The sequence below is a fragment of the Syngnathus leptorhynchus genome, chromosome 9, assembly GCF_054491065.1.
Source record: "Syngnathus leptorhynchus isolate UIUO chromosome 9, UIUO_Slep, whole genome shotgun sequence".
NCBI classification, from domain to species: Eukaryota; Metazoa; Chordata; class Actinopteri; order Syngnathiformes; family Syngnathidae; genus Syngnathus; species Syngnathus leptorhynchus.
Window position 1 is genome coordinate 8359888 of NC_141203.1, and position 21938 is coordinate 8381825.

At 41.1% G+C, this 21938-nt stretch overlaps 2 protein-coding genes across 4 annotated transcripts in view; one reads left to right on the top strand and one right to left on the bottom strand.

The window, feature by feature from the left end:
- uggt2 (UDP-glucose glycoprotein glucosyltransferase 2) overlaps nucleotides 1–20839 on the bottom strand; it is a 30491-nt gene extending 9652 nt beyond the window's left edge. For 2 of the 3 annotated variants that reach the window (XR_015067327.1, XM_085921279.1), the window contains exons 1-31: nucleotides 20220–20838; nucleotides 19677–19759; nucleotides 19466–19596; nucleotides 18654–18766; nucleotides 18304–18481; nucleotides 16882–16978; nucleotides 16733–16805; nucleotides 16516–16616; nucleotides 16306–16405; nucleotides 15733–15793; nucleotides 15405–15496; nucleotides 15144–15294; nucleotides 14842–14961; nucleotides 14651–14736; nucleotides 14401–14536; nucleotides 14017–14148; nucleotides 13758–13922; nucleotides 13021–13144; nucleotides 12836–12934; nucleotides 12461–12555; nucleotides 11884–12090; nucleotides 8807–8938; nucleotides 7505–7635; nucleotides 7251–7346; nucleotides 7047–7149; nucleotides 5745–5824; nucleotides 4864–5053; nucleotides 4628–4786; nucleotides 4471–4556; nucleotides 2784–2868; nucleotides 2100–2182 (exon numbers count right to left, since the gene is read on the bottom strand). Coding sequence is in view for 2 of the 3 variants with exons in the window: in XM_085921279.1 (XP_085777405.1) it covers nucleotides 2100–2182; nucleotides 2784–2868; nucleotides 4471–4556; nucleotides 4628–4786; nucleotides 4864–5053; nucleotides 5745–5824; nucleotides 7047–7149; nucleotides 7251–7346; nucleotides 7505–7635; nucleotides 8807–8938; nucleotides 11884–12090; nucleotides 12461–12555; nucleotides 12836–12934; nucleotides 13021–13144; nucleotides 13758–13922; nucleotides 14017–14148; nucleotides 14401–14536; nucleotides 14651–14736; nucleotides 14842–14961; nucleotides 15144–15294; nucleotides 15405–15496; nucleotides 15733–15793; nucleotides 16306–16405; nucleotides 16516–16616; nucleotides 16733–16805; nucleotides 16882–16978; nucleotides 18304–18481; nucleotides 18654–18766; nucleotides 19466–19596; nucleotides 19677–19759; nucleotides 20220–20368 (3638 nt within the window). In the remaining variant the exon portion in view is untranslated. Of the gene's footprint in view, nucleotides 1–1913; nucleotides 1995–2099; nucleotides 2183–2783; nucleotides 2869–4470; nucleotides 4557–4627; nucleotides 4787–4863; nucleotides 5054–5744; nucleotides 5825–7046; nucleotides 7150–7250; nucleotides 7347–7504; nucleotides 7636–8806; nucleotides 8939–11883; nucleotides 12091–12460; nucleotides 12556–12835; nucleotides 12935–13020; nucleotides 13145–13757; nucleotides 13923–14016; nucleotides 14149–14400; nucleotides 14537–14650; nucleotides 14737–14841; nucleotides 14962–15143; nucleotides 15295–15404; nucleotides 15497–15732; nucleotides 15794–16305; nucleotides 16406–16515; nucleotides 16617–16732; nucleotides 16806–16881; nucleotides 16979–18303; nucleotides 18482–18653; nucleotides 18767–19465; nucleotides 19597–19676; nucleotides 19760–20219 lie in introns of all 3 variants that reach the window. The other variant, XM_085921280.1, reaches the window with a different exon arrangement.
- hs6st3b (heparan sulfate 6-O-sulfotransferase 3b) overlaps nucleotides 20100–21938 on the top strand; it is a 42288-nt gene continuing 40449 nt past the window's right edge. The window contains exon 1 of the mRNA XM_085921283.1: nucleotides 20100–20233. Coding sequence (XP_085777409.1) covers nucleotides 20212–20233 — 22 coding nt within the window. The 5' untranslated portion in view covers nucleotides 20100–20211. The remainder of the gene's footprint in view (nucleotides 20234–21938) is intronic.

Below are 21938 nucleotides of genomic sequence, written 5' to 3' on the forward strand. Positions count from 1 at the left end.
GAAACGTCTTGAGAGTAGGAAGTACGCGGAAGGAATATTCTCAAAGCGACCGCAAGGAGTGATTTCGACAATCGAATCTATCCAAACCATCCATCCCAAGCCAGGAGTCCCCCCTATTTGTAACATTCGCTCTCCATCTTGAAAACCTTCCATTCCACTTAACTGTCTCCATCCAGTAACCTCGACTCTGCTTCAATCCGCACAACCGGATAACAGGCAAAAAGTCCTTGGGAGCAGAAATGTTTTCCCACAACGAGGATGTGAGTGTTTTGCAAATAATGCAAAGCGTGTGCTGCTCCAAGAGACTAAATGCTGGGATATTTCAAGTAATGAGGGAATCATTTGCGCAACATTTCCCTGGCATTCCGCATCATAAACCTATCGCAAATGTAATTTAGTTGCTCCACCGAGGCACGCGGTCACATTTAATCAATTGCAGGAGAAAACCCTCGTGCCACATAAAAAAAAAAAAAACTGGCGATTTTAGATATCTCGGAAAACGGGCATGTGATCAAATCAAACTCACGATATTAACTATCAGAAAGCAAAGGTGAACAAAAAAAAAAAAAAAGACATTACATCTTGACACGAGATCAAGATTGCCATTTGTATGCACATCGCCAAGATGCACAGACTTGCCTGTGAGAGACCAACTCCTGTGAGAGTTTCAATCAATAAATGACCTTCCTTCCATCTTCTAGAACAAATCCCCTAAAGTGGACCCAAGATTACAAATGATTCACGGGAGCAAGAAAGTCTAAACTCAAGTGTCTATTATATTTTTTTTACATTCGCTAGGACAAGCAGAATAGAAAATGAATTGATGAATCAATTCAAATTTATGGCCCACCTTGTATGTGAACCTATGATTACAGTTGTATGACCATTACATATGTTCAAATGTGACCTAAAAACGTATAGTTTATTTTTTATTTTACATTCTCGATCACACCTTCCATTAAATAATGAGCTACATGTTTAGATACACAGTGCTCAAAAATGTTAAGTGCATCATAGCCTGAAGGTCCAAAACCAACTTCAAAATAGAATGAAATGGTGTTTCCCAGGCAGCCAACAATTTGCTATGCCATTCACGCGGCGAAGGTCCACACCAAGGCCACAGTACCACTATAACCTGTTCTGCTCAATGTATCCAGCTGGCATCTTAATGAGACAAGCCATCCACCCGAATTAACCTCTTTCTGCCCTTCTACTACGAGACCACCAGGAGGACGCTTAAACTATTTTTTTTTTTTTTTTAATACAGAAACACAGCTTTCACTAAGCCAGACGAGGTGGTCTGGGTGTCATGGTGACCCCGACCTAACATTTGTTCACCTAATGAGATAGAATACACACAAGAAACGGGGTGAGAGAATATTGCACAATCTAATGCAGTGTTACCCCAAAAAAATGATTCTTAGAGGATTTAATTGAACAATATGCTTATTGTTGTCCTTTTAGATCGCAATGGCATACAACTGCACTGCATCATAATTATAAATATACACACACACACACACACACACACACACACACACACACACACACACACACACACACACACACACACACACACACACACACACACACACACACACCGAGAGGAAAATATATGTCTTGACATCAGTAGTTTTGTTGATTGCAATACAAACATCACCTTTGACACGGCTTCACCTCTGCGTTGCAGACAGATCAGCACAGCGGTATGATGCAACAAATAAAAGAAGCACCAAAATAAAAAATAAAAAGAGGAACAAAATGACTGAAGGTGTTAACTGTTGACTGCCTAGCTTGTCAAAAATGTACTCCAGACAATTCTCACAGCAAGCGTTAGGGTAAGCAAACAAGATCACACAATTAGGGAGGGGTTGGGGGAGCACTCACACACACAAAGGCTAGCATACACATACCTACAGAAGCACATGTTTTTTGCAAGACTAGCTCTTACAGCATAATAATGTAGTCTTGAGCCCGGCGATGAATAAGATCTCCTGAAACCATAACGTGGCATTGACAAAGTTGTTCCTGCCAATCAACTAACAAAAAGGAGGGAGGCGCCTTATCTTATGTCAACCTAACATATCACACATGCAAACCTTGCTATGGAGTCCCACAGGCCTTTGCTTTCGCTTGTTTCACTTAGAAGATCCTCATTCATCTTGTCTGCCTTTTTCTGCACCTATGACACAACAGAAAGTTTCCATTAGTTTTGGACCATCATCAACTTGGATCTCTGTTAGATATGCAAACGTTTATTTGTGTGACTGTTAATTCCCACGTCCGCCGTTATCTTACATAACACTATTATACAGCCTTTAAAAGTTGTCCACAGTAAATTATCTTTGCAAGATAAACATTTATGCTACTGTTAATTCCCATGTTCACCATTATCGAATATAAGACTTTTTTACAGCTTACCGTTTACAGTCCTGGCGTTGCTAATTAAAGTTTAACATTTAGTAGTGTTCTGCTTCTGTGCTCTGGATCGTATGTGGGGTATTAAAAGAATTTGTGTTTAGTATACAGTATATCCTGAGTATATTATTGTTATGACCTCCTACATCGGCTGGTTAGTAGGGAGCGCCAAATATCTGAATGGTTTAGAATGACCTGAAATGAATTAATTCACTTGACATGATTCCTATGGGATGGCACTTTTGGAATGAATTGCAAATTATACAACATCACAGAATTGACTGTGTTCAATTTTAGAAGTTCCACTGTATATCATTAACTGTAACTAATAATACAAAACAACAAGAAAAATATAACACACTCACCCTGACTTTAATGATTTTACTGTGGAAACTATTCAGCAAGACAACAACGTCACCGTCATCTCCAGGGGAATCGGTTCCATCGTGCCTATCAAAAAAATACAAATTGTTACTTCCGTAAGAAATGTCATTAAATAGGAAGGTTGGATTGGGGAGGAAACCATTATTTTCAAAGACCCCGACTCAATCTTCTCAATAATGATCGTAATCTGTAATATGCTACGTATAACAGTACAGTAATTCAGCACAATTAATTCAGTTCCAAATCTGAATGCGTTTTATCTTGATTTTATTATTGTGTTTGACGCGACCAACAGTGACACTCGGCAGCCGAGGTGATAGTAGAACCAACTTCATTACCCTCCGTCATTATTAAGGAAACACGTAGCTTGTGTTTTATCCATTACTACTTTCCATCTGCACTGTATAAGACGGCTGATTTAATGGAAACGTCTGTGCAGTATTGATCGGCTAACACTGGCCTTTCACAGCTATTGAGTTGAAGAGTGGCGACGAGCGTATTTTGGCAGGTGCGATCTACTGAGTCTAATGGTGACTTATAGTCTAGGATGTAGAGTAAGACATTGAGAAGCCTAATAGGTTACAAAATAGCCAAAAAATTAAGGTTATCATTATGACAAATGGCTTTGTTTTGGTGAGAACTAATTGCACGCTCCAGTGCCACGGGCAGGAGAACCTATGGCTTTCGGGGTTGTGTAAAAAAAAAAAGGGAGCAGAAATCAATCTGTATGCTTTCTGTGAGAAGTGGAGAGCTGGCCATCTCAATCACGGGTGTCAGGGGCGAGGAGGTGCAGCAGCGGCAGAAAAGGGTGCACGGACACTCGGCTCTGATCAGCCACCAAAGCGGAGCCCAATGCCCGCTAACCACAAGAATAATGACACTGCCAAGGTGAAAAATGACATCACCTTTTTGCTTCACCTGGAGGATTGGGGAATAAATCTTGGCTTGTCCTATATGATTTTCCACAAGACTAGAAACTGGTGCGTGTCCTAAATCTTCCGTGCCAAGGAGGACAGTACCTATGATCCTATAGGGTCATGTAGAAGGGAAGACCCTGTAGACTGTGCACGGATGAGTAGGATTTGGGCCATTATGGCCTTGACAGGAAAGGCTATGCGGTTCTTTGAGAAAGTCTGTCTTTTCAGAGCAAGCTCAACCACTCTTTGCTCTTAGAAATTAGAAGACGCCAGTGCGCTCTTGTCTCGTACGCGTGTCCTTTTACACCTACGCGTTACCGGCTGAAACATTCTGCTGCCTACTACGCACACTGCGGGTTTGGTGGATGGCATGACGGGTGACCAGCTGAACAACCCCCACCCTCCCCTCCTTCCCAATGTCTTTAACAGCAGCGTACGCCTCCTACATACCCCCCCCCCCCTCTGTGTTGCGCACAACTCCCCGCACTCATCAAAACCTGGAGCTCAGATAGTGTCAGCAGCTCTCCACGTTACCATAGCGATAGGCTTTCATAGCTACCAGTATATAGCGGTTAAAAGCAGACCTTAATGCTGAGAGGGGGGGGTTCTGGTGAAGACAGCTAATTAGTCTATTACCTGACCATCTTAAAACAGGTACATGGGTGGAAAAGAGGAGATGGAAAAAAGGATGGAATACACGCTAACATGAAACCCTGTCCAAACTTGAAGCTACGTGGTGGTGAAATCTTACGAAAGAATCTGATAGATGTCCTCCGATCGTCCTTTACGCAGTCTGAGCAGCCAGGCGCCAGGATTGGCTTTCAGTTGGAAATAGCCCTATTGCAAAAATTGCACAAATAGTGAAACATCATGGTAATGCAGCCATGGTAACCGCGTAAATCACTAACCAGGTTAGCCATGACGATGGTGTCATACATGAGAGGGTCTCGACTCGTGCCCAGCGTGAACTGCAGTCCGCGGGGAGGCTGGCCGGTCGACAGGTCGAAACAGTGACCCTCGAGCAAAAGGTGCTCCAGCTCATACTCTGCCGTCACGATCCCGCTCACCTGGATTGATGTCACCGTTTGAATTGTCAGCAAAATAAAAATGATCAACTGAAGGTCAATGAGGGGCAGCGGCATACCTCCTGAAGGTGGATGTTATCCAAGTCATGGGGGCTACGGAGGGCTTGCACCAGCCATCCCTCGGGTGTGATCATATTAAGGGTGAGAAGTGGAGATTCGGGAAGCTCAGTGAAGCGGGCCACCGGACCGGGAGATGCCGAGTCGTTGGCCAAAAAGTTGACATCGGACTCCAATACGTAAGAGTAAAAGCTGAAGACAGACATGAAATGTCAGCACAATGCAACAAAGACACAATAATTCTAAAAACACACATAAGGGCTAGTGGACAGAATATCTTGTTACACAATATATGAACAATGTATTCCAGTCCTCAAATAATTTATTTCACTCATGGAAATTTATTAGAAGAGGCTACTTTATTTTATCAGATAAAATCCGGTGCAAGCAGCATATGGCTCATTATTCAAGGTTATTTCAAACATTAATGCAAGTGAAAACAACTGCAAGTTTATGATCACCAGGTGGCTCATGTTGAGTGGAAAAGTGATAGCGGCATTGCCTCGTGCTGTGAATTTCAGTTTGTAGTTTTAAAGTGAACTAAAATGTCAAGTGCGGACATGCTGGAATGATTCTTGAAAAACGATTGGAAATTGTCTGTGACTCACATTCACGGTGTTCAAAAAGTTACAAGACTGTGTCTGTTTGTTGTTGATTTGTCTGGCTTTTTTTTTTTTTTTTTTTTTGGGGGGTAACACGGCAGTACAATTTGCTCCGAGATGCAAGAGCAGGCCCAGAGCAATAAGGCAGCGATATTAAGCAGATTGCATCGGTTTAATCTCGTGGAGTGGAGGAGTGAGGCAGAGATGCTCAGTGAACATTGCGACGACACTCAAACAAGCCTGACGGGAGCACCTAATTACGGCTGGAGCGCCGAGCCTACCTCTTGAGGGGCAACTCGGACAACTTGGCCCGGCAGTTGGTGAACAACCGCATCTTTAAGTTGACCACTTGACTGAGCACCTGCGGAAGGCCACACAGGAAAAGAGACTTTGAAAATTAAGAAGCGGAGGCAGAAACAAACAGGCTTACGTGTGGTGAAGAGCAGGCAGTGGAGGAAAAGGATTATTCAATTCACATCACACAGATGACCTATACATGGGTGATGCCGGTTTGATATCTTCTTTTTCATCTAATACTATTGCTTTAAATGTATTAAATGACATAGTACTCTTAAAAGTCATTGGATTTCACTCGCACACATCATTGCAATTTTACGCAGTTCAGTAGAAATTGTCTCATTAGCAGTTATGAAACTACAAATTCACCCTTTAGGACAATTAAACGCCTTTAACCTTTTCACCCTCAATTAAAAAAAATAATAATATTAGCCTACCGGATGTCTAATTATATCTCAGTTCATACGAGGACAATTAAGAACTCCCTCTCACAAACAAAAGCAGCAACACAAATGAGGTAATGGATGTTTTATTTCACTCCAGCATCGCTTCAAATATCAACTGCCAACCACTCCGACCTTCCAAATTTCTAGTCTGTGGCGCATATTGGACTTTTTTAGTCTGTGGCTATCAATCGATCTGATCTTCCGGTCCCCAAGCCAAACATTTGCAATCAAGCCCTTACAGCTTGAGCTACTGCTGTTGTGAAAATAATAAACAATTGAATAGAAGAAAATAAACAAAACAAAGGGTCGGTGGTTTTTGTGCACGGGGGCTGCCTCTATCACCACCACAAATCAATACAATATGCCGGCATCATGATTTTTCCTGAACACTGCATTGCTAGCCTGAGAGCACACAGCTAACAATGTCCGCTGACCGTAGCGGATTCATTCGCTGCCTGAACAGAGTGAGTCATATTTTCATATTAAGCAGGCCATCTGTGGTGGCGCTCTGCAAAATAAGCCCACTGCTCTATGCCCGACAAACACGTGCAAGCTCGATTTGACTTCATTTGTGGGAAAGTGAAGTTTGGAATACTAAACCCTGACTTTGTCATTTTTTTATCTCGCAGATGAATATATAGTAATATTTGCAAGTTAGTACTTCAAATGGTACAATATACTGGACAGCATTGGCTGTTAAAACATCAAGTGCTAAATCTATCTATCAGCGTTTGTGATGTGTTTTTATGAAATCACAGTAAATCTGTGGTTTATTGCTCCTGAGGAGAAAAAAAAAAACGGGATATACACGGTTTTCATTTGACAGCACCGATAACTTACAATCAGCAGGGGGGACATCTTCTGCGCTGCCCTGGTGAGTGGATCAACGATGGCCACCACATCATAGAACACTTCGTTTTCACGAGGTGAGAGCTGCAACACGCTGAGGGCGGATAGAGCAAGGTTAGCCCCGAAGTCTTGTTCAACTTGGAAATACAGTTGGATGTTGCAATTTGATTTCAATTCCCAAGCACAATTGCCCACCTGTGGCTCTCTTTGAGAAAGTTGACATCCCTTCGGACCTCTCTCTTTGGGGCCGCGGCCAACAACGCGTCAACCTTCATGACCAGGTCGCTGGCACTGAGACAGAAATAAGTTGTAGGTTTTGAAATCATGTTTGGACAATAAACAGCTCCGAGGCATACGGTTTATGGGATTCTCAAGCATCCATCGCAAACAGTCACAGGGCAAATAAAATGGAGGCGAGAGGAGAGGAAAAAATAAATAAAAAATAGTACTGCTTTGGCTTCATCCCCATCAGTTTAACTTGGGCTTTGACTTTCTCGGCAGAGCTGCTCCGTGTAATCTTCTCCAGCAATTGGAAATCCTCTGCAGTGAATTCCTCGTGCTCCTCGAGTGGTCCGAGGATCTGACACAAACCGCAGACGAGAATAATGTCGCAACACAGCGTTGACAAAAGGCATTGTTTCCAACTCTGTCGATTAGTTAGGAACAATACGAGGTGGAAATGGCATAACAACAAAAATCAAGATATGATATAATCTGCCCTCTGCTGGAAGAGCATTTAATTTAAAAAGATGCTTGAGGCTGACATGGACAAGAAAAAAAACATACATTATTTGTTATCGATAAATAAGAATGCTCAAACTCATTAAGTCAAATTGGATCATTTCCTGGCGAACATCTTTCACAACACTCAAATGTGTGGCTGGAAATCACTTGAGTTAGTCTCCAGATTTCAAGCCAACAGAAAACCTGTGAAGGGAGCTGAACCTTCGTGTTTCCAAGCGGGGGCCAAGAAACTTGAAGGATTTAGAGAGTAACGCAAGAAGAGTGAGACAAAATCTCTCCTGAGCTGTGTGTAAACGTGGTGACCAACTCCATAAAACGTCACGTCGCTGTACTTGCCAGCAAGGAATTTACTGCCAAGTACTCAGTTATGTTTTGGTTGATTCAGTAAAATACGCAGCATTTTGTATGTTCCGAGTATGCGTAATGCCCATTTCCACTTCATTTTATGCCGTTTTCATTTTCAAAGATTGTAACCTTTGACTTGATGTTCTTTGGTGAAATGTTTTGACATCTTTCAGCATGATAACCCCACTTGAGAATTGTCACATTGTCATTGCTTTTAATAAATGGAACAAACTTTCCTTTTAGCAATGTGACTCAAATAAATACTCATTTTAAAGAGTTGCTTTTGTGTTTATATGCAGACCACAATCTCGTTCTCATCTATCCGCGCCTCGGAAGGTTGAGTCGAGGACATCTGGACTTGTAATGTATTATTTACTACTTGCCTTGGGGGGGGGGTTTCAATGTAATGTGATTGTAACGCAATGTTTTACCCACTTAAATCACCGTGTTCTGCGTGTTTTCTTCCCGTCCGTTTTAAAACGAGTCTTTCCCCGCAGAATAACGTATGAATGATAATTTGAATTGTGCTTGCCGTCTACTGGCAGGGCTACTCCTTTCAAAAGAGAAAATATATAAATGCAATTTGTGACACTTACTATGAAGGGTTAGCATTGATAAATAAATGAATGAATTATTCCTGGGCGTATATTTAATGTACTCACCCTGCCATTGCTGATGACTGCCCTCTGTCCCGGATTCAGTTTTAGGACATCACGGCAGAAGAGCCGCTGACTGCGGACAAAATCTATTTGTAGTGTGTTGAACTTCTTCTCAAAGGCGTCTGTGTCCATGCCCTAAGAGCAGACAAAAAAAAAAGGTTTGCTTGTATTGAGGTTGTACTGTACAATCCAATAGAGTAGCTCAAGGACTTTTTCCCTATTACAGCATGTCCAAAACAATATCGGAGCAATTTGCAGGGCTGGGGAATGATAAATGAATGACAAGGAGGCCAACATAACATGTTTTTTTTTTTTCTTTTATTATTCACAATAGCCTTGGTGCCTTGCATCGATGTGGCTGTCAGATATTTCAAGCACACCGACCAAGATGTCGGGCTTTGCGTGCATGTGCGCGCGCGTGGAAGTGAGATGAATCAATTTCTAATTAATAAAAAACAACTTTTAATTAAATCTCTGCCATTTTTTGGTGTGTAACAAATTAGGCGTGGGAGTGAAAGGGGTGGTGTGGAGTCAGGTTATTAGTTTCTGCAACGTTCCTCTTCTCAGGAGAACAGGTAAATACCAATAATGTCAGCACAATCCAGTCAGCAAGACTGTCTGGCAGCCAATAATAAACTCGTATCCCCTGACTCCGGGTCTCAACTCACACATCCTCCTATTCCTTACATTGCTATTTCCAGCCCACTCGCACTGCTTAAACACGGCATAATTGAAGGGATGTTTGTTATCGTCAGTCCTGAATGTACAAAGCGCGAGAGGACATTCTCCAGATGGGAGATTCAAAGCCTCCCGTCACATGACAGTCAAAGCCGGCGTATAATGGCGGCGAAAATGCTAGGACCAGACGGCTTGTATCACTGTCCCGTATGACCAGAAAGGGCAATAAAAGCTTAATGAAATAATGCATTCTGCTGCTCATCCATTCCCGGACACGAGGTTATGCGCCACCGTGCGCCGGCCCCCGTGACAGATGGAGTGGAACTGACGGTGAGCGAGCCTCCCACCTCGACGTCCACGGGCTGCCGAGCATCACACGCACTTCGAAACGTATTCTAAGAGCTGATGTTCAGAAGGGGAATGAGAAGATGGGCTCATCAATCACCATTTAAACAGACAGGGCACTTCAATCAAGAAAGTGATGTTGGACAAAATCTCTGCGAGCGGCCGCGTCGGACTTTTATTATCCTCCCTTTTGCTGTTATGCTTGTCGGTTATGCCTAAAATGCGGTCATTTATTTCACTGATACAGTGGCCCCACGCTTAAGTCGTAAATACACACATTTCACTGACGCTGACTGATTGCATGTTTCACCTGCAAAAATATATATATATTTCCTGAGGCGCTTCCCCCTGTGCCAGAGAATTACATATTTGACGAGTAAATCAGTTTGCTTCAGGAACATCTCCAATTTCCTTCCTCATGCAGCAGAATAAACGAAACAAAACAAAAACCCATGAACGTGACGAAAAATGAAACAAATGCTTTCATAAGAGCGTTTGAAAACCTTCTGGACTTTAGATTCAATTTCACGGAAATTGGAATTGAAATCTAATTTTGTGATATGATGGCAATAACGGCAGCATCGATGTGAGGACCCGCAAGAATTTTGCAGGAAATAATACAAAATGTTAAACACTGAAGAATTTTGGCATTGTTGATGTGAAAATCGCAATGATGATCACACAACTGAAATTGAAATTGGTACTACTAGCTAGTATTTATAACTTGTTCGCAACTGTTAATAATAATAAACAGAATCACACAAATGAAGTGCAATGAAGTGAAAATGAGACATGTTCCATTCTATAGAAGTGCGTACTGCCATAATTCAGAGCAGTGATCTGAAAGAAACGCCACTGCAGTCTGTGTTTTGTAAAAGCGAGGAAGAGCAGAGGACGGTGGTGCAATCTGTCACAGTCAAGTGGGACTGTGTGAGGAAAAAGTCACTAGCAGAGAACCTGCCAGTCAAAAATTCCTTCAGCTTGCACAGGGGGAGGGAAAGCTAAGTTGTTGAAAAGTTTGTTAGTACATCAGGTCCATCATTGTCTCTCAACTATGACCTATCTGTCATGAGAAGCAGCTCCTTTGAATAACAGTGACGTCACCTCACTGCCAAAAATGGATACGGTTTCTCAAATAGACCGCAGGTACTTTTTTTTATTGTGTGCCCCTCAGCCTGCTGCTGTAAATACTGTCAAGCTGTTCTAATACCTTAGCTCAAGATGTTTGGTGTTTAATGGAGGATAATGCTTTTGAATGTACTGATCTGAGTAAAAGAGCCAAATTATAAAAATATCACAGTAGAAGCAACACGAGTAACTGATGATAGGCCAAACTGTCAAATCATTCCACATAAAAAAAAAAAATGAATCTATTTGTAGTTTAATTTTTCATTTTTTTTTACTACCTTCATCTATTTGCAGAAAAACGTATTTGCGTAATCTCGCTGTTTTATTAAGGGCTCATTTTGTGAGACGATACCTCCGCTAACCTGAAATTGGTGTCAAGGAAGTATGTTGAAGTGCATCATCTCAACTGCTTGAATGAGCGTCAATCTTTTTGCATGTTTTGCTGTATTCACATTTTTTGCTGCATTTGCAAGATCAATACCACTTGGGCACCCTAAAAAAATAAATAATTAAAATAAAAAAAAAAACACAAATTTACAATTTTCCCTCTCCATTATGTGTCTGTCAGGGTCTTCAAAGGGTGAGTCGTTTTTTATTGAATTCTTATTAAACAGTGATAATCTAATGTTATATAATGCCTAATAATTTGGTCTTAATTCGATTCAATTGATTCATGACAAATATTAGGTTTTACCACCATGAAAGCAGGCCTAGAATTGAAAGAGACACCCCTTAGCAGCTACTTAAAGCTCAATTTTCTATTTTTTCGGTCTGATATAAAATGTTGAAAACGGCTTGCTCTCTTTGATGAGACTTACTCAATAGTTAAAACAAACCGTTTAGGGGCTCTCCTGAAAAGTGATGAATTACAAGGACTCTGCCCGATAGCTGCGAATTATGCAAGATAGTTCAAATGTTTCTTCCTTTACCTGCAGCAGCAAGTCCTTCATCTTGGTCCCCTGCTGGAGTAGTTGGTGACTTTCCTCCCTTGCAAGTTTTTGCACAAACTCAGCTGCAGCTTTATTCTTTTGGGTGAGGAGTGAAGCCCAGATAGCCCGGTACACGGCCGTGTTATCTTCGTTGGGCCTTTCGCCGGGATTATCCATCACCCCCACACGCACTCCGGGGCTGGTTTTCTGTTTGCATGCACGTGCACACACACACACACACGTACACACACATTCAGTAATGCAGTGAAGTAATGCACACATCTATCGCACGTTTTATTTCAAGCACGGGTGGTGTTATTCAGGCAGCACAAAAGAAATAAGTGTTGATTGGTTGAATTCAACGTTTGGTTCCCGACATATCGGAAATGCCTGGTGGCTATTACATATAATTGAACTATAATCACTTATGAGAATATATGACTTGGCTTTTTATTTTTGTACACTCAACACCGCAGCAGCCTCAACGGCTTGATTTAAAGACAAAATTCATCCATCCCCATATGACTTGAATTACTTTGAAGATTATGAATCAATATGTGTGAAGTTACATACGTACCAAATGTTTAAGAGCAGCGTGCAGCAATTTTCTTCCCGAGGGTTTCTGGAAATCTCCGACAATCCACATGGTCACGGCGCTCATGCCGTCCTCATCTGAGACAAACAAAGACAAACATCAACAATGACAACTGTACGAATTTAATCTAATGATAATCGAAAATAGAACAGCTATAGATTGTTTTGATTTGAATTGTAGACTTGCTTGGTATTACATTTGTATTGAATTACTTTTTATGGTGATGTGAGTAACATAAATGTACAAAATAAAAGTATATATAAAATATATAAATATATAATAAACATAAAAGATGTATAAAAAAATAAATGATAAAATATACTGTATGTCGGTAAAACCGCAAATAAAAAGCCTCACCATTGTTAGTCAGGTATTTCATTCTCTTAGCCATCACAGCAGTCTTGTCTCTTGAGTCCAGGAATGAAAACATTGTTGCATCATCCCAGTCACTTACAACTGCGCAACAAAATAAAAAACAATTCCAAAATGATCATAAGAGCATCCAAATTGAACTTTTTTTTTTTTTGTGGCGGTGAGGTCACCTGGAGACGAAGTGAAGTCTAAGTACTTCCGTTCTGTACTTAGAATGAGTGGATTCATTCTGGGTACCACATTGGCTTGCTCCATGAGGTAATCCATCACATCTGCTCCCTCAGTTAAGTGACCCTACAAACAGTAGTTGACTCATTACACCATACTCTGAGCTATTTAACCGCGGCACTGTGATATAGCTCCGATATTAACTTTCCTGATTGTTTTGACAAATCACGGTTTGCTTTATTTTCATTATGCCTGCAATTGAATTCATTTCTTTTTTTTATATATATTTATTGTGAACTGTGAGAAAGCGACTCACAAATGAAGAGTTCCGCCTATTTTTCTACCATGACTATAATAATAGTGTGTCTATGTTGATGAAGATCCTGACATACAGTTCATTTGACACTTGTCAATCTGTTTGCACAGCGCCGTAAGAACAATATTATGTTGTGACACAGCACAATAAAGCTTTGTTACCACAGACATATAAAATACAATTTTTATTTGATTTATTTATTCATAGTCTTGAAGTGTGTTTCAGACATTTATGACTGTAATTAAGCCGTATTATTACTGCCTTAGCATAGGCAAGTGACGCAAATTCAAATTACATCACCGCGGTAGGAACAGATCTCGTAAACCGAAATGCCCTTATAACAGTACATCAGTATTTTTGACTGATTTTTTGCGATTTTATGTGGCCATCCGCTGGGAGGCTGACCGTGCAGTGGAGTCATACCGTGAAAACAGCTTTCTGGAAGACGCTGGTGGAGTCCATTATGTGTTGCAGGATGACGCTCTCCAGTTCATCTGGTTCCATCTCAACGGGGCTCAGGGGGACGCCGTTAAATAACGCCAGCGGAAGGGCACCTAGGCCACTCTTTCTGTAAAAGAGGGTGCCGTCCTGGGGCACATAAAAAACTGATTTTCAATACGTACTTTTCACAACTGATTTCTGACTATAAATGCGAATAAAAAGATGCCATTTATGTTCTTACCTTCCTTCCTTCGTCATACTCCGATTTGGCACCCAGAATCCTTTCAGCGTTGGCTTTAGGGAATTTGCTCTTCAGGAAAGCAGTGATTGTGTCAGCCGTCAATGTGTCCCCGTCCTTGACTCTGTTGTACAACTGCATTGAAGTGACAAGTTGGATGAGATTTAATTGTATACTCACTCCCACCCGCCTCCGTCAACAATTTCCAAGAACTATTTGACAGAGCACTAACACAGGAAATCCCAGTAACCCACAGAGTAAAAAAAAAAAAAAAAGACACGATAACCGGGGCTGCGAGGAAGCAACTGAGCATACGGTGAGTAAAGTACTTAAGTTATTCCAAACTGCAGTGCGAACAACAGAGATTTATATTTGCGATACACTTACCGAGGCCATGGATATGAGGGCCTGGGATAAATCATACTCGTCCGCGATGTAATTCAGGAGTCGGTAAAAGCCAACCCCCGCATCCGAGAAGCCATCAATCTCATCTTGGGCGTTGACAACAAACACATATCCAATTCTGGCCAAAGTGAGCAAAACAAGTATTCAATTTGCAGATGAAATGAGAAGCAGTGCCTTGGTGAGGATTATAAATGCACAAAGTGGAGTATAAAACAGCAGCAGATGCACCGACCTCAGGGGGATCTTGTGTTTGTAGAAGAGCCCGGCAAGTTTCACCAGCTTGACACTTTTCGCCTCAACCGGATCGAGGAACAGAACCTACAAAACGTCCCAAGCGAGGTTAAGAAATGGTGGTGTCAGACTTGATATAAAAATGACAATCAACAAATGCCTCTGAGGATTAAGTAACTAATGTAACATCACCAGGTTGAAGAAATTGCGTCGGATTTGTCGGATGACTCCTGGAAAAGTGGTTCTCAGCAGCTCCTGGAATCCCGCTGGCCAGCTGCTATACATCGGGTCCTTCTCAATGTCGTTCATCCACTGAGAACAGAACATTGAGGGATGAAGTCGGTCTAATGAGAACGGTAACGTCCGGATATGCTTGGCGCATCCTGCAATGAAAGACTTCCGAGATTCTAATTTAAACCGATTTCTTGGCAGATGATTGATTCCCTATTGTTAGCCGCTATGCGGTCCGGGACTTATGAGTCACCGCAACGCACCATTATAGCCGGATGTCTGATATTTAAGGCATAGCTGTCTGCTGCATGGTCCACAGGCAATCTCAGCAGCGTGCCCTGACGCTCTACTTTTACACCCAGGCTGTGAAGACCTTCCAAGACCTTGGCCTCGCCTCTGAGGATCTCCAAAATGCTATCAATGAAAGATGACAAGAGAGGCGTTTTAAATGGCATCAAACTTTGATCATCTGGCAACAGGAACACAGAGGTGGAGGATAAGTCGAGGACTGTTTGGAATCCTACCTGAAAGGGTCATGAACATCCAGATCAATATGCAGACCATTTATGAAAAGCTCGCTGTCTCCTGGGTGAACACCAATAGTCTCACTCAGATGCTAAGAGAAAAAGCACAAAGAGTTTGTTGATATTTAGAATGTTTTTTTTCTTCGTTTTATCTCAGAAAGAAAAGCTACATAAAAGTCTGCACATAAGGACCAAAGTCTGAAGAAAAAATGTTGATGATGTCACAACAGTTATTTCAGATAGAGAAATATCTAACTTGTGAAGCAGTATCAAATCAAAGTCTTTTTTTTTTTGCATTCATGTTTGGACACAGCTTAGGATAGCACACCTTTTGGTTCTCCTCAATTTCTTTTCTCATCTCGTTCTTTACAGCCACTCTTGTCAGTGATCTGTGGGAATAGTAAAGCGGTACAGTAAAGCATACGCTCACCATCAGCCTTTATCACACCCGCGGCCGGCAGTAAAATGACAAGTTTTAATCTCTGAAAAACCTGCACGCCCTCAAGAGGGTAAATCTGTACGCAAATCCCCTGGAAAAAAAAAAATAAACAAGTCTAACTCATCACTTTTGCTGTTTTGTTTTTAACGAGATGAGCAAATACAAGCCGGCATTTTAGCATTTAAATTAGAGGTCACGCTGTACAGCAAACATGTTGAGATAATTGTGGCGGAACCTCCAAAATTGAAAACAATCTTGTCAATCACGTTAGCTCCATACTGTTTTAATTTCCATTTTGTTAAACCAGTAAATTTAAAACTAAAATAAAGTAAAACTACTCACCACCTGACATAGTTGTATGTTAGATTTTAGAATTTTTGGACATGAAAAAGTGTGTTGTGGGGTCCAAAACATAACATATTCAAATATGTTAACTTTTCACACAATGATGTATTTTCTAACCTTGCCTTGCGTGGAAAATTTTGACTGAGGTCTCGCATGACCTTCAAAGCATCAAACTTTGTTGCGGACAGCACGCTGGCAGCCGCTTGGAAGCTGAGATCTACAAGGATCAAGTAAGTTAGACAGCACAAATTTTCAAATAAAAAAAAAAGAGTCAAGTCAAAATGATTATTATGAACAACGTATTCTGGGCCAGTACTATGTTGCTACCTTGCAGCTCCCACACTTTGAGAGGGGCCATGTCGTTGGTACTATCAAGTAGATGTTTGCGAAGTTCACCAAGTTGCTCTTTGAGTTCAGGATAAGATTTCCTAGACAGATTCAAAAGAAACATTACAATAGTGCAATTAGGACAACACTTGAAATGTTATTTGTCTAGCATCCGTGTACCTAATAAAATGGCTCATGTACATATGACAATCCTTACTTTAATGTTCCAAAAACGAATCCTTGGACTTCATCGTTATCATCTTCCTCCTCCTGTATGATTGTCTTTGTGTCTGGGGGGGAAAAAAAAGTGTTGTTCGGGACACAAAAGGTTCAACAACAAAAAAATGTGATCAACTGCATCCCGACCATTGACTTGGGTGTCGTCCACTGCCTTATACTCTGTGCTTTTTATCGCCAACTCCACGCCGTAGCCAGATAAAAGGATCTTCTGTTGCTTTGGAGCCTGTTCAAATGAATATAGAGCAAATAATGATTGCAACAAAAATATAGAATATGGCTATTTCAATTAAAGGTGCTGTGGCTGTCCTGTATGGCAAAAAATCCAGACACTTAAAACACATGCAATTGTGCAATCGGGAACAGGAGGAATGCGTTTGGAAAAAAATGATGCATACGTCTGACTTTCTTGGAAGTGCAACATAGAAAAATTTAACATATATTTGGCGGTTCGTAGGAGACGGCGACAACTCCAAAGTGCAGTGCCAAAGGGCAAACTCTATACTTTGGTGCAGATGAATGATGCTCCTGTCCAATCAAGCGAACCATAACGCTCCACCGATCTGCCTTTCGCAACCCTTTCAAGACCGGCGTTAATAAACGGTTGAGCACACCTGAATGGGCGTGGCCTCTCGGATGCATCCAAAGAAATACTTTGCCGTAATCTAGAAAGCAATTTCAACGCCTTCAGTCCAGGCAGCAGCGCTCAAAAACTATTTTTCCACTCAGAACATGAAGTCTACATACAGGACACAGTTACCTTGACACCCGTGTCAGAGTCACATCCTTGCACCATTAAATGACCCACTGAACACCCCAACCCCTGGCTTTTCTTCAGCAGGGCTGAAAGAAATATTCCTTTTCATATTACTTTCTTTTTCCAAGGGGACGGCACGAGGCCAATACGGGTCAAAACAAATGGCTAAATCAATGGAAACAGCTGAGAATGGGCATGAATGAGTTCACAGTCATGTTAACCTTACTCATAACACAAGGTAAACATGTCGTTTTTCTAAGCCGTTTGCGTCAAAGATTGGTGTGGCGGTCGAGAGAAACGAGGAGCAAGAAGAGGACATGTATTGGCCTCCTTTTTAAATAGACGCCAGACCCCAAATGTGTTAAATGCGTCACTTTAAAAAAAAAAAAAAAGAAAATCAAATAAACAACCACCGGTTAGTAAATGGATTTTAAAAAATAAAGCAAAGAAATTATAACATTAAATTTGAACAAATAAAAACCTCTTCTTTAATAAACAATTTACACTTGGTACTACGGGTAAAACCACAAAAACTTTGTGTTCAAAGATGCAAATAGATCAAATAAAGCCAAATGAAATTGTTTCATTTTAAAATACTACTGGCAAGTTCAATCCTACAGTAAAATAAAAACAAGAAACTCAATCATTTGCTCTTAAACTTAGCCAGACTATATTGACACAAAATGCTAATTAAATTGCTCCACTTTTTTTTTTGCAGCAGCAGCAGCAGCAAGCGACTAATAAGTGAAGAACGCTAATAATCGTATGTACTACTCCATGACCAGGCAACTTACCGCCACAAAATGACGCAGCACATACGTGAGAGCGCCCCCATCAGCCTTCTCTGATAGCACGGTATGAAAGGTGGTGAATTCCTTGGTACCGATCTCAGCGTACAGGATCACGACTGGGACGTCTGTTTTATTAGCCCCGGGATATATGTGATCATTCTTGTACAAATACGGATGGGGCCTGCAAGCGTTTGAAAAAGCACCACAGAAAATTACATTTCATTCTTCCAAGGGCAAACATGAACTCGGAGGGAGTGTCAAAGATTTCCAATATCAAATTAACTTGGGGAAACTTTTCCGCCATGGTCTGCTGTGTAGAGCCGCACGGGGTTGGCGGTGTCACTTGGATTTACCTGCCTGCAGCAGCCTTCAGAAGCTTCTTGATGTTCTTTGTACTGCAGCTATGTTGGCCGTGAATGGAGACAAAAGCTGGACAAGCCTCAGGTGGCGGTTCATCGCTGGCTATCTGTGGAGTACGAGACATGAACATAGAATTGGTACTAACAGTCTCTAGTGTCTTTTTGGATTACTTTTGGACTGTAGTAGATTGCAGTTTGCAGTAGTACATATTCAACAAAATTAGTGGTAGTGGGCTATATTAAAAATAACTTCACGTCGATTAATTGGTTATTAATCCCTTGCATGTGTATACAGCGCATACAAATAGTTTATACTACGGGCAAAATAAATTTGTACAACAAGCATACCTATGTATGAAATGCAGTTATAGACCAGGGGGGTGGGTGTTTTCTTTGTTTTTTTTTACATTTTACATGGTGTGTGAGGCACTGAAAAGCCTGCGGGCATCAAGTAATATTGCAGCATCATTCAAGATAATAATCGCTGAACAGTTCAATTTCAAGGCAAATAATTCACCCAGTGTTTTTTGAGAGTAATGACTTAGTGGTGCCAAAGCAATTGTAAGTAAAGAAGGCAGAAGGCCCAGGTCATGAATTCAAGGCTGCATACAAAAAAAAAGCTCATAAACTGTGAAATGTACCATACCTGTCGTACAAATTGTGTGGATATATTTATCTGTGGCATGAATAATTATGCAATAATTTACGTGGCTCCCACTGTGCAAAGTCATATTACCAGGCTGCCAAAGAGATATCATTAAAATATTTTAGATTTCACGCAATTATAACTTGTGAACATACAGTACCTGCTGGAAGGCGTGAACAGCTGGCAAGTAGAAACGCAGCGAAAGAGCGAATTTCAGCAAGTTCACTTGAAGACCCGTGAGAAACTGGTTGGCTTTTTTAATGATAAGGTTGTAGTATGTGCGGACAGACTCTGGCATGGATGAGAATGTGATAAATTAGAAATGAAATATGATGTAAATGGAGGTCAATGATTCAAACTTGACCGCCTACCTCCTTGCTTGTAAGCGGTGAGCTCTTTCACAGTGCCGACAAATTGCCAGAATTTCTCATTGCCATCCTCTCCAATAAACTCACTGAGAGACGGGAGAAAAAAAAAGATTGAATACATGCAATATCAAATTGTCTTGGAGCAACATATTACAGAGCGAACCTTAGGATGTATATACAGAAAGGTTTCATCAATAAAATACAGCGTAACCTCTGAGGTCAAATGCCTCTGAAGTAAAAGGAATTTCACCATCACTTACTGACAAAAATGTGCCTAGTCTTTTAACCATCATTATATGAGTAAATAAATTGTGGTGGATTTATTCTAGTCGAGTTTTATCACCTTTGGACATTTTTTTCCATTTGCGTACTTAGTTCATAACGTAACATAACAGTAAGCATCATACGAGCTAGTTCCGGTTGATAAGACGCACCTGTAGCTGTCAAACTGCAGCAGGGCTTCTATTTTCTAGGCCTCGACTTAACACCTCTTGATTTTACATAACTAAAGGTCGCATGCATATGGGTCGAAAAAAAGATGTTTACCTTGTCTCCAAAAGGTAAGGAGTCGCGTGCCACTTGGCTTTAAGACTTGCAGTGACACCTTTGGATGCAGATGCCGTGTGTTGCACGATCATGAGTAGCAGCAGGGGTTGCAGGATAATCATCTTCATTGTGTTAACATCAAGTTGCATGAAACTGCATTGAGATCAAGCGGTCCAGTTCTGCACAGTTTCCACGTGTGTCGATCGGTAACGGTTAGTCGGTCTTGTGCCACGTAGTTACTGAAGTGACAGTCTCAACTCAGTTAGATGTCAAACACCTTCAGTCATTTTAGTGAAAGTGCCGAAAGAAATCACATCTACTATCTGAGCGAAACAGCCTAAACAGACTCATAGCACCGAACCAGGCAACTCAAAGTACATTCAAGTTAACAAATTCCAACTTTAACCAACTGTAATGACGAAAATACAAAATAAGCAGTGATTAAAGTTGCCAACTACAAACACATTGTGACAAACTTGGACGTTCTAGCCATCATCCTACTGATCGCTGTCTTTTCGTCCGTCTCCACGTTATTGATCCTGACCGCTACCGTACGGAATAGAATGACTTTCGCTGTCTATTTTTAGGCATCTATTAGCAACCATTGATGTATGCTAGCAACCGGTACAGCTGGCGAGATAGAGTTTGCCGGTTTAGGTCCGTTTAAATTAATTTTAATAAAACGTCATGAAGGATAATATAACCTTATGTGTATTCTTCTTGTGATGTAACTTTCGTATCCAACACGATTATGCCAATAAAGAATAAGATAGGTCTTGTTCTGACCTGTTGGTAGACGGATTCAAACAGGCACAGCAATAGTCAACTACCGGGGTCCTTGGAGTGCAACTCAAACATTTTCCCACCAAACCGCTTATTGGTTAATTCATCCATGTGAGGATTCTTGATGGCTTTTGTGCATGTTTTTACCAAATAAATAGAATTGAGAGAGGTAAATTGTCCTTTAGATACAAAATTGTCTCAATAATAATGAACATAACCCCCAGGCCAAACAGAAAAAGAAAGACAGACAAACACTGAGCCAACAACTTTACTAAGCAATCAAGAAAGTGCTGTTTCTATAAATGCCACTGGCCAAAATCCTCCATAAAACACAAACACACACATATTTAAAGGGAGTTCCCAAAGAGATTGCATTGCATAATCAAATGTCACGCCAACATTTAATCACCAAGCATCTGAAATAAAACCAGTGTCTTGTTGTGGGTCACATCACCAAACACGTTTTGGCAGATAATTTAAGACAGAAGTCCCCCTCATTTTACAGAAAATAAGTACCAGACTCTGCCGCAAATTCCGATGGGAAAAATGAAAAGAGAAAAAGGATCCAGTTCACAAAAAAAGGCTTTAAAAATGAGCAAGAGACTCTAAAATGCACATAAAATTAGTTGGTGCAGGGAATTAAAAATCAAGTTCTGCAGCAGTTTAAATACAAGCAAGTGGGGTGCCCACATCTCAACACGTTGCCACACTCATGTAGTTAAGACAGCTAAAACAAGCCACAATTAGTGTCAATGAAAAATGACCAATTGTTAAGGCAGAATGAATTAGCATAGCTTTTGTACCAGATCTCATTTAATTGTGCAGATGTATAATGACTGCAAGTAATGACGCTTCACATTTCCATCTGAAGGATGGTTAAAGCCTTTGTCATTTTGAAATCTCACAAGTGCTGTGTCGCCAGTAGCCCTGCGGACT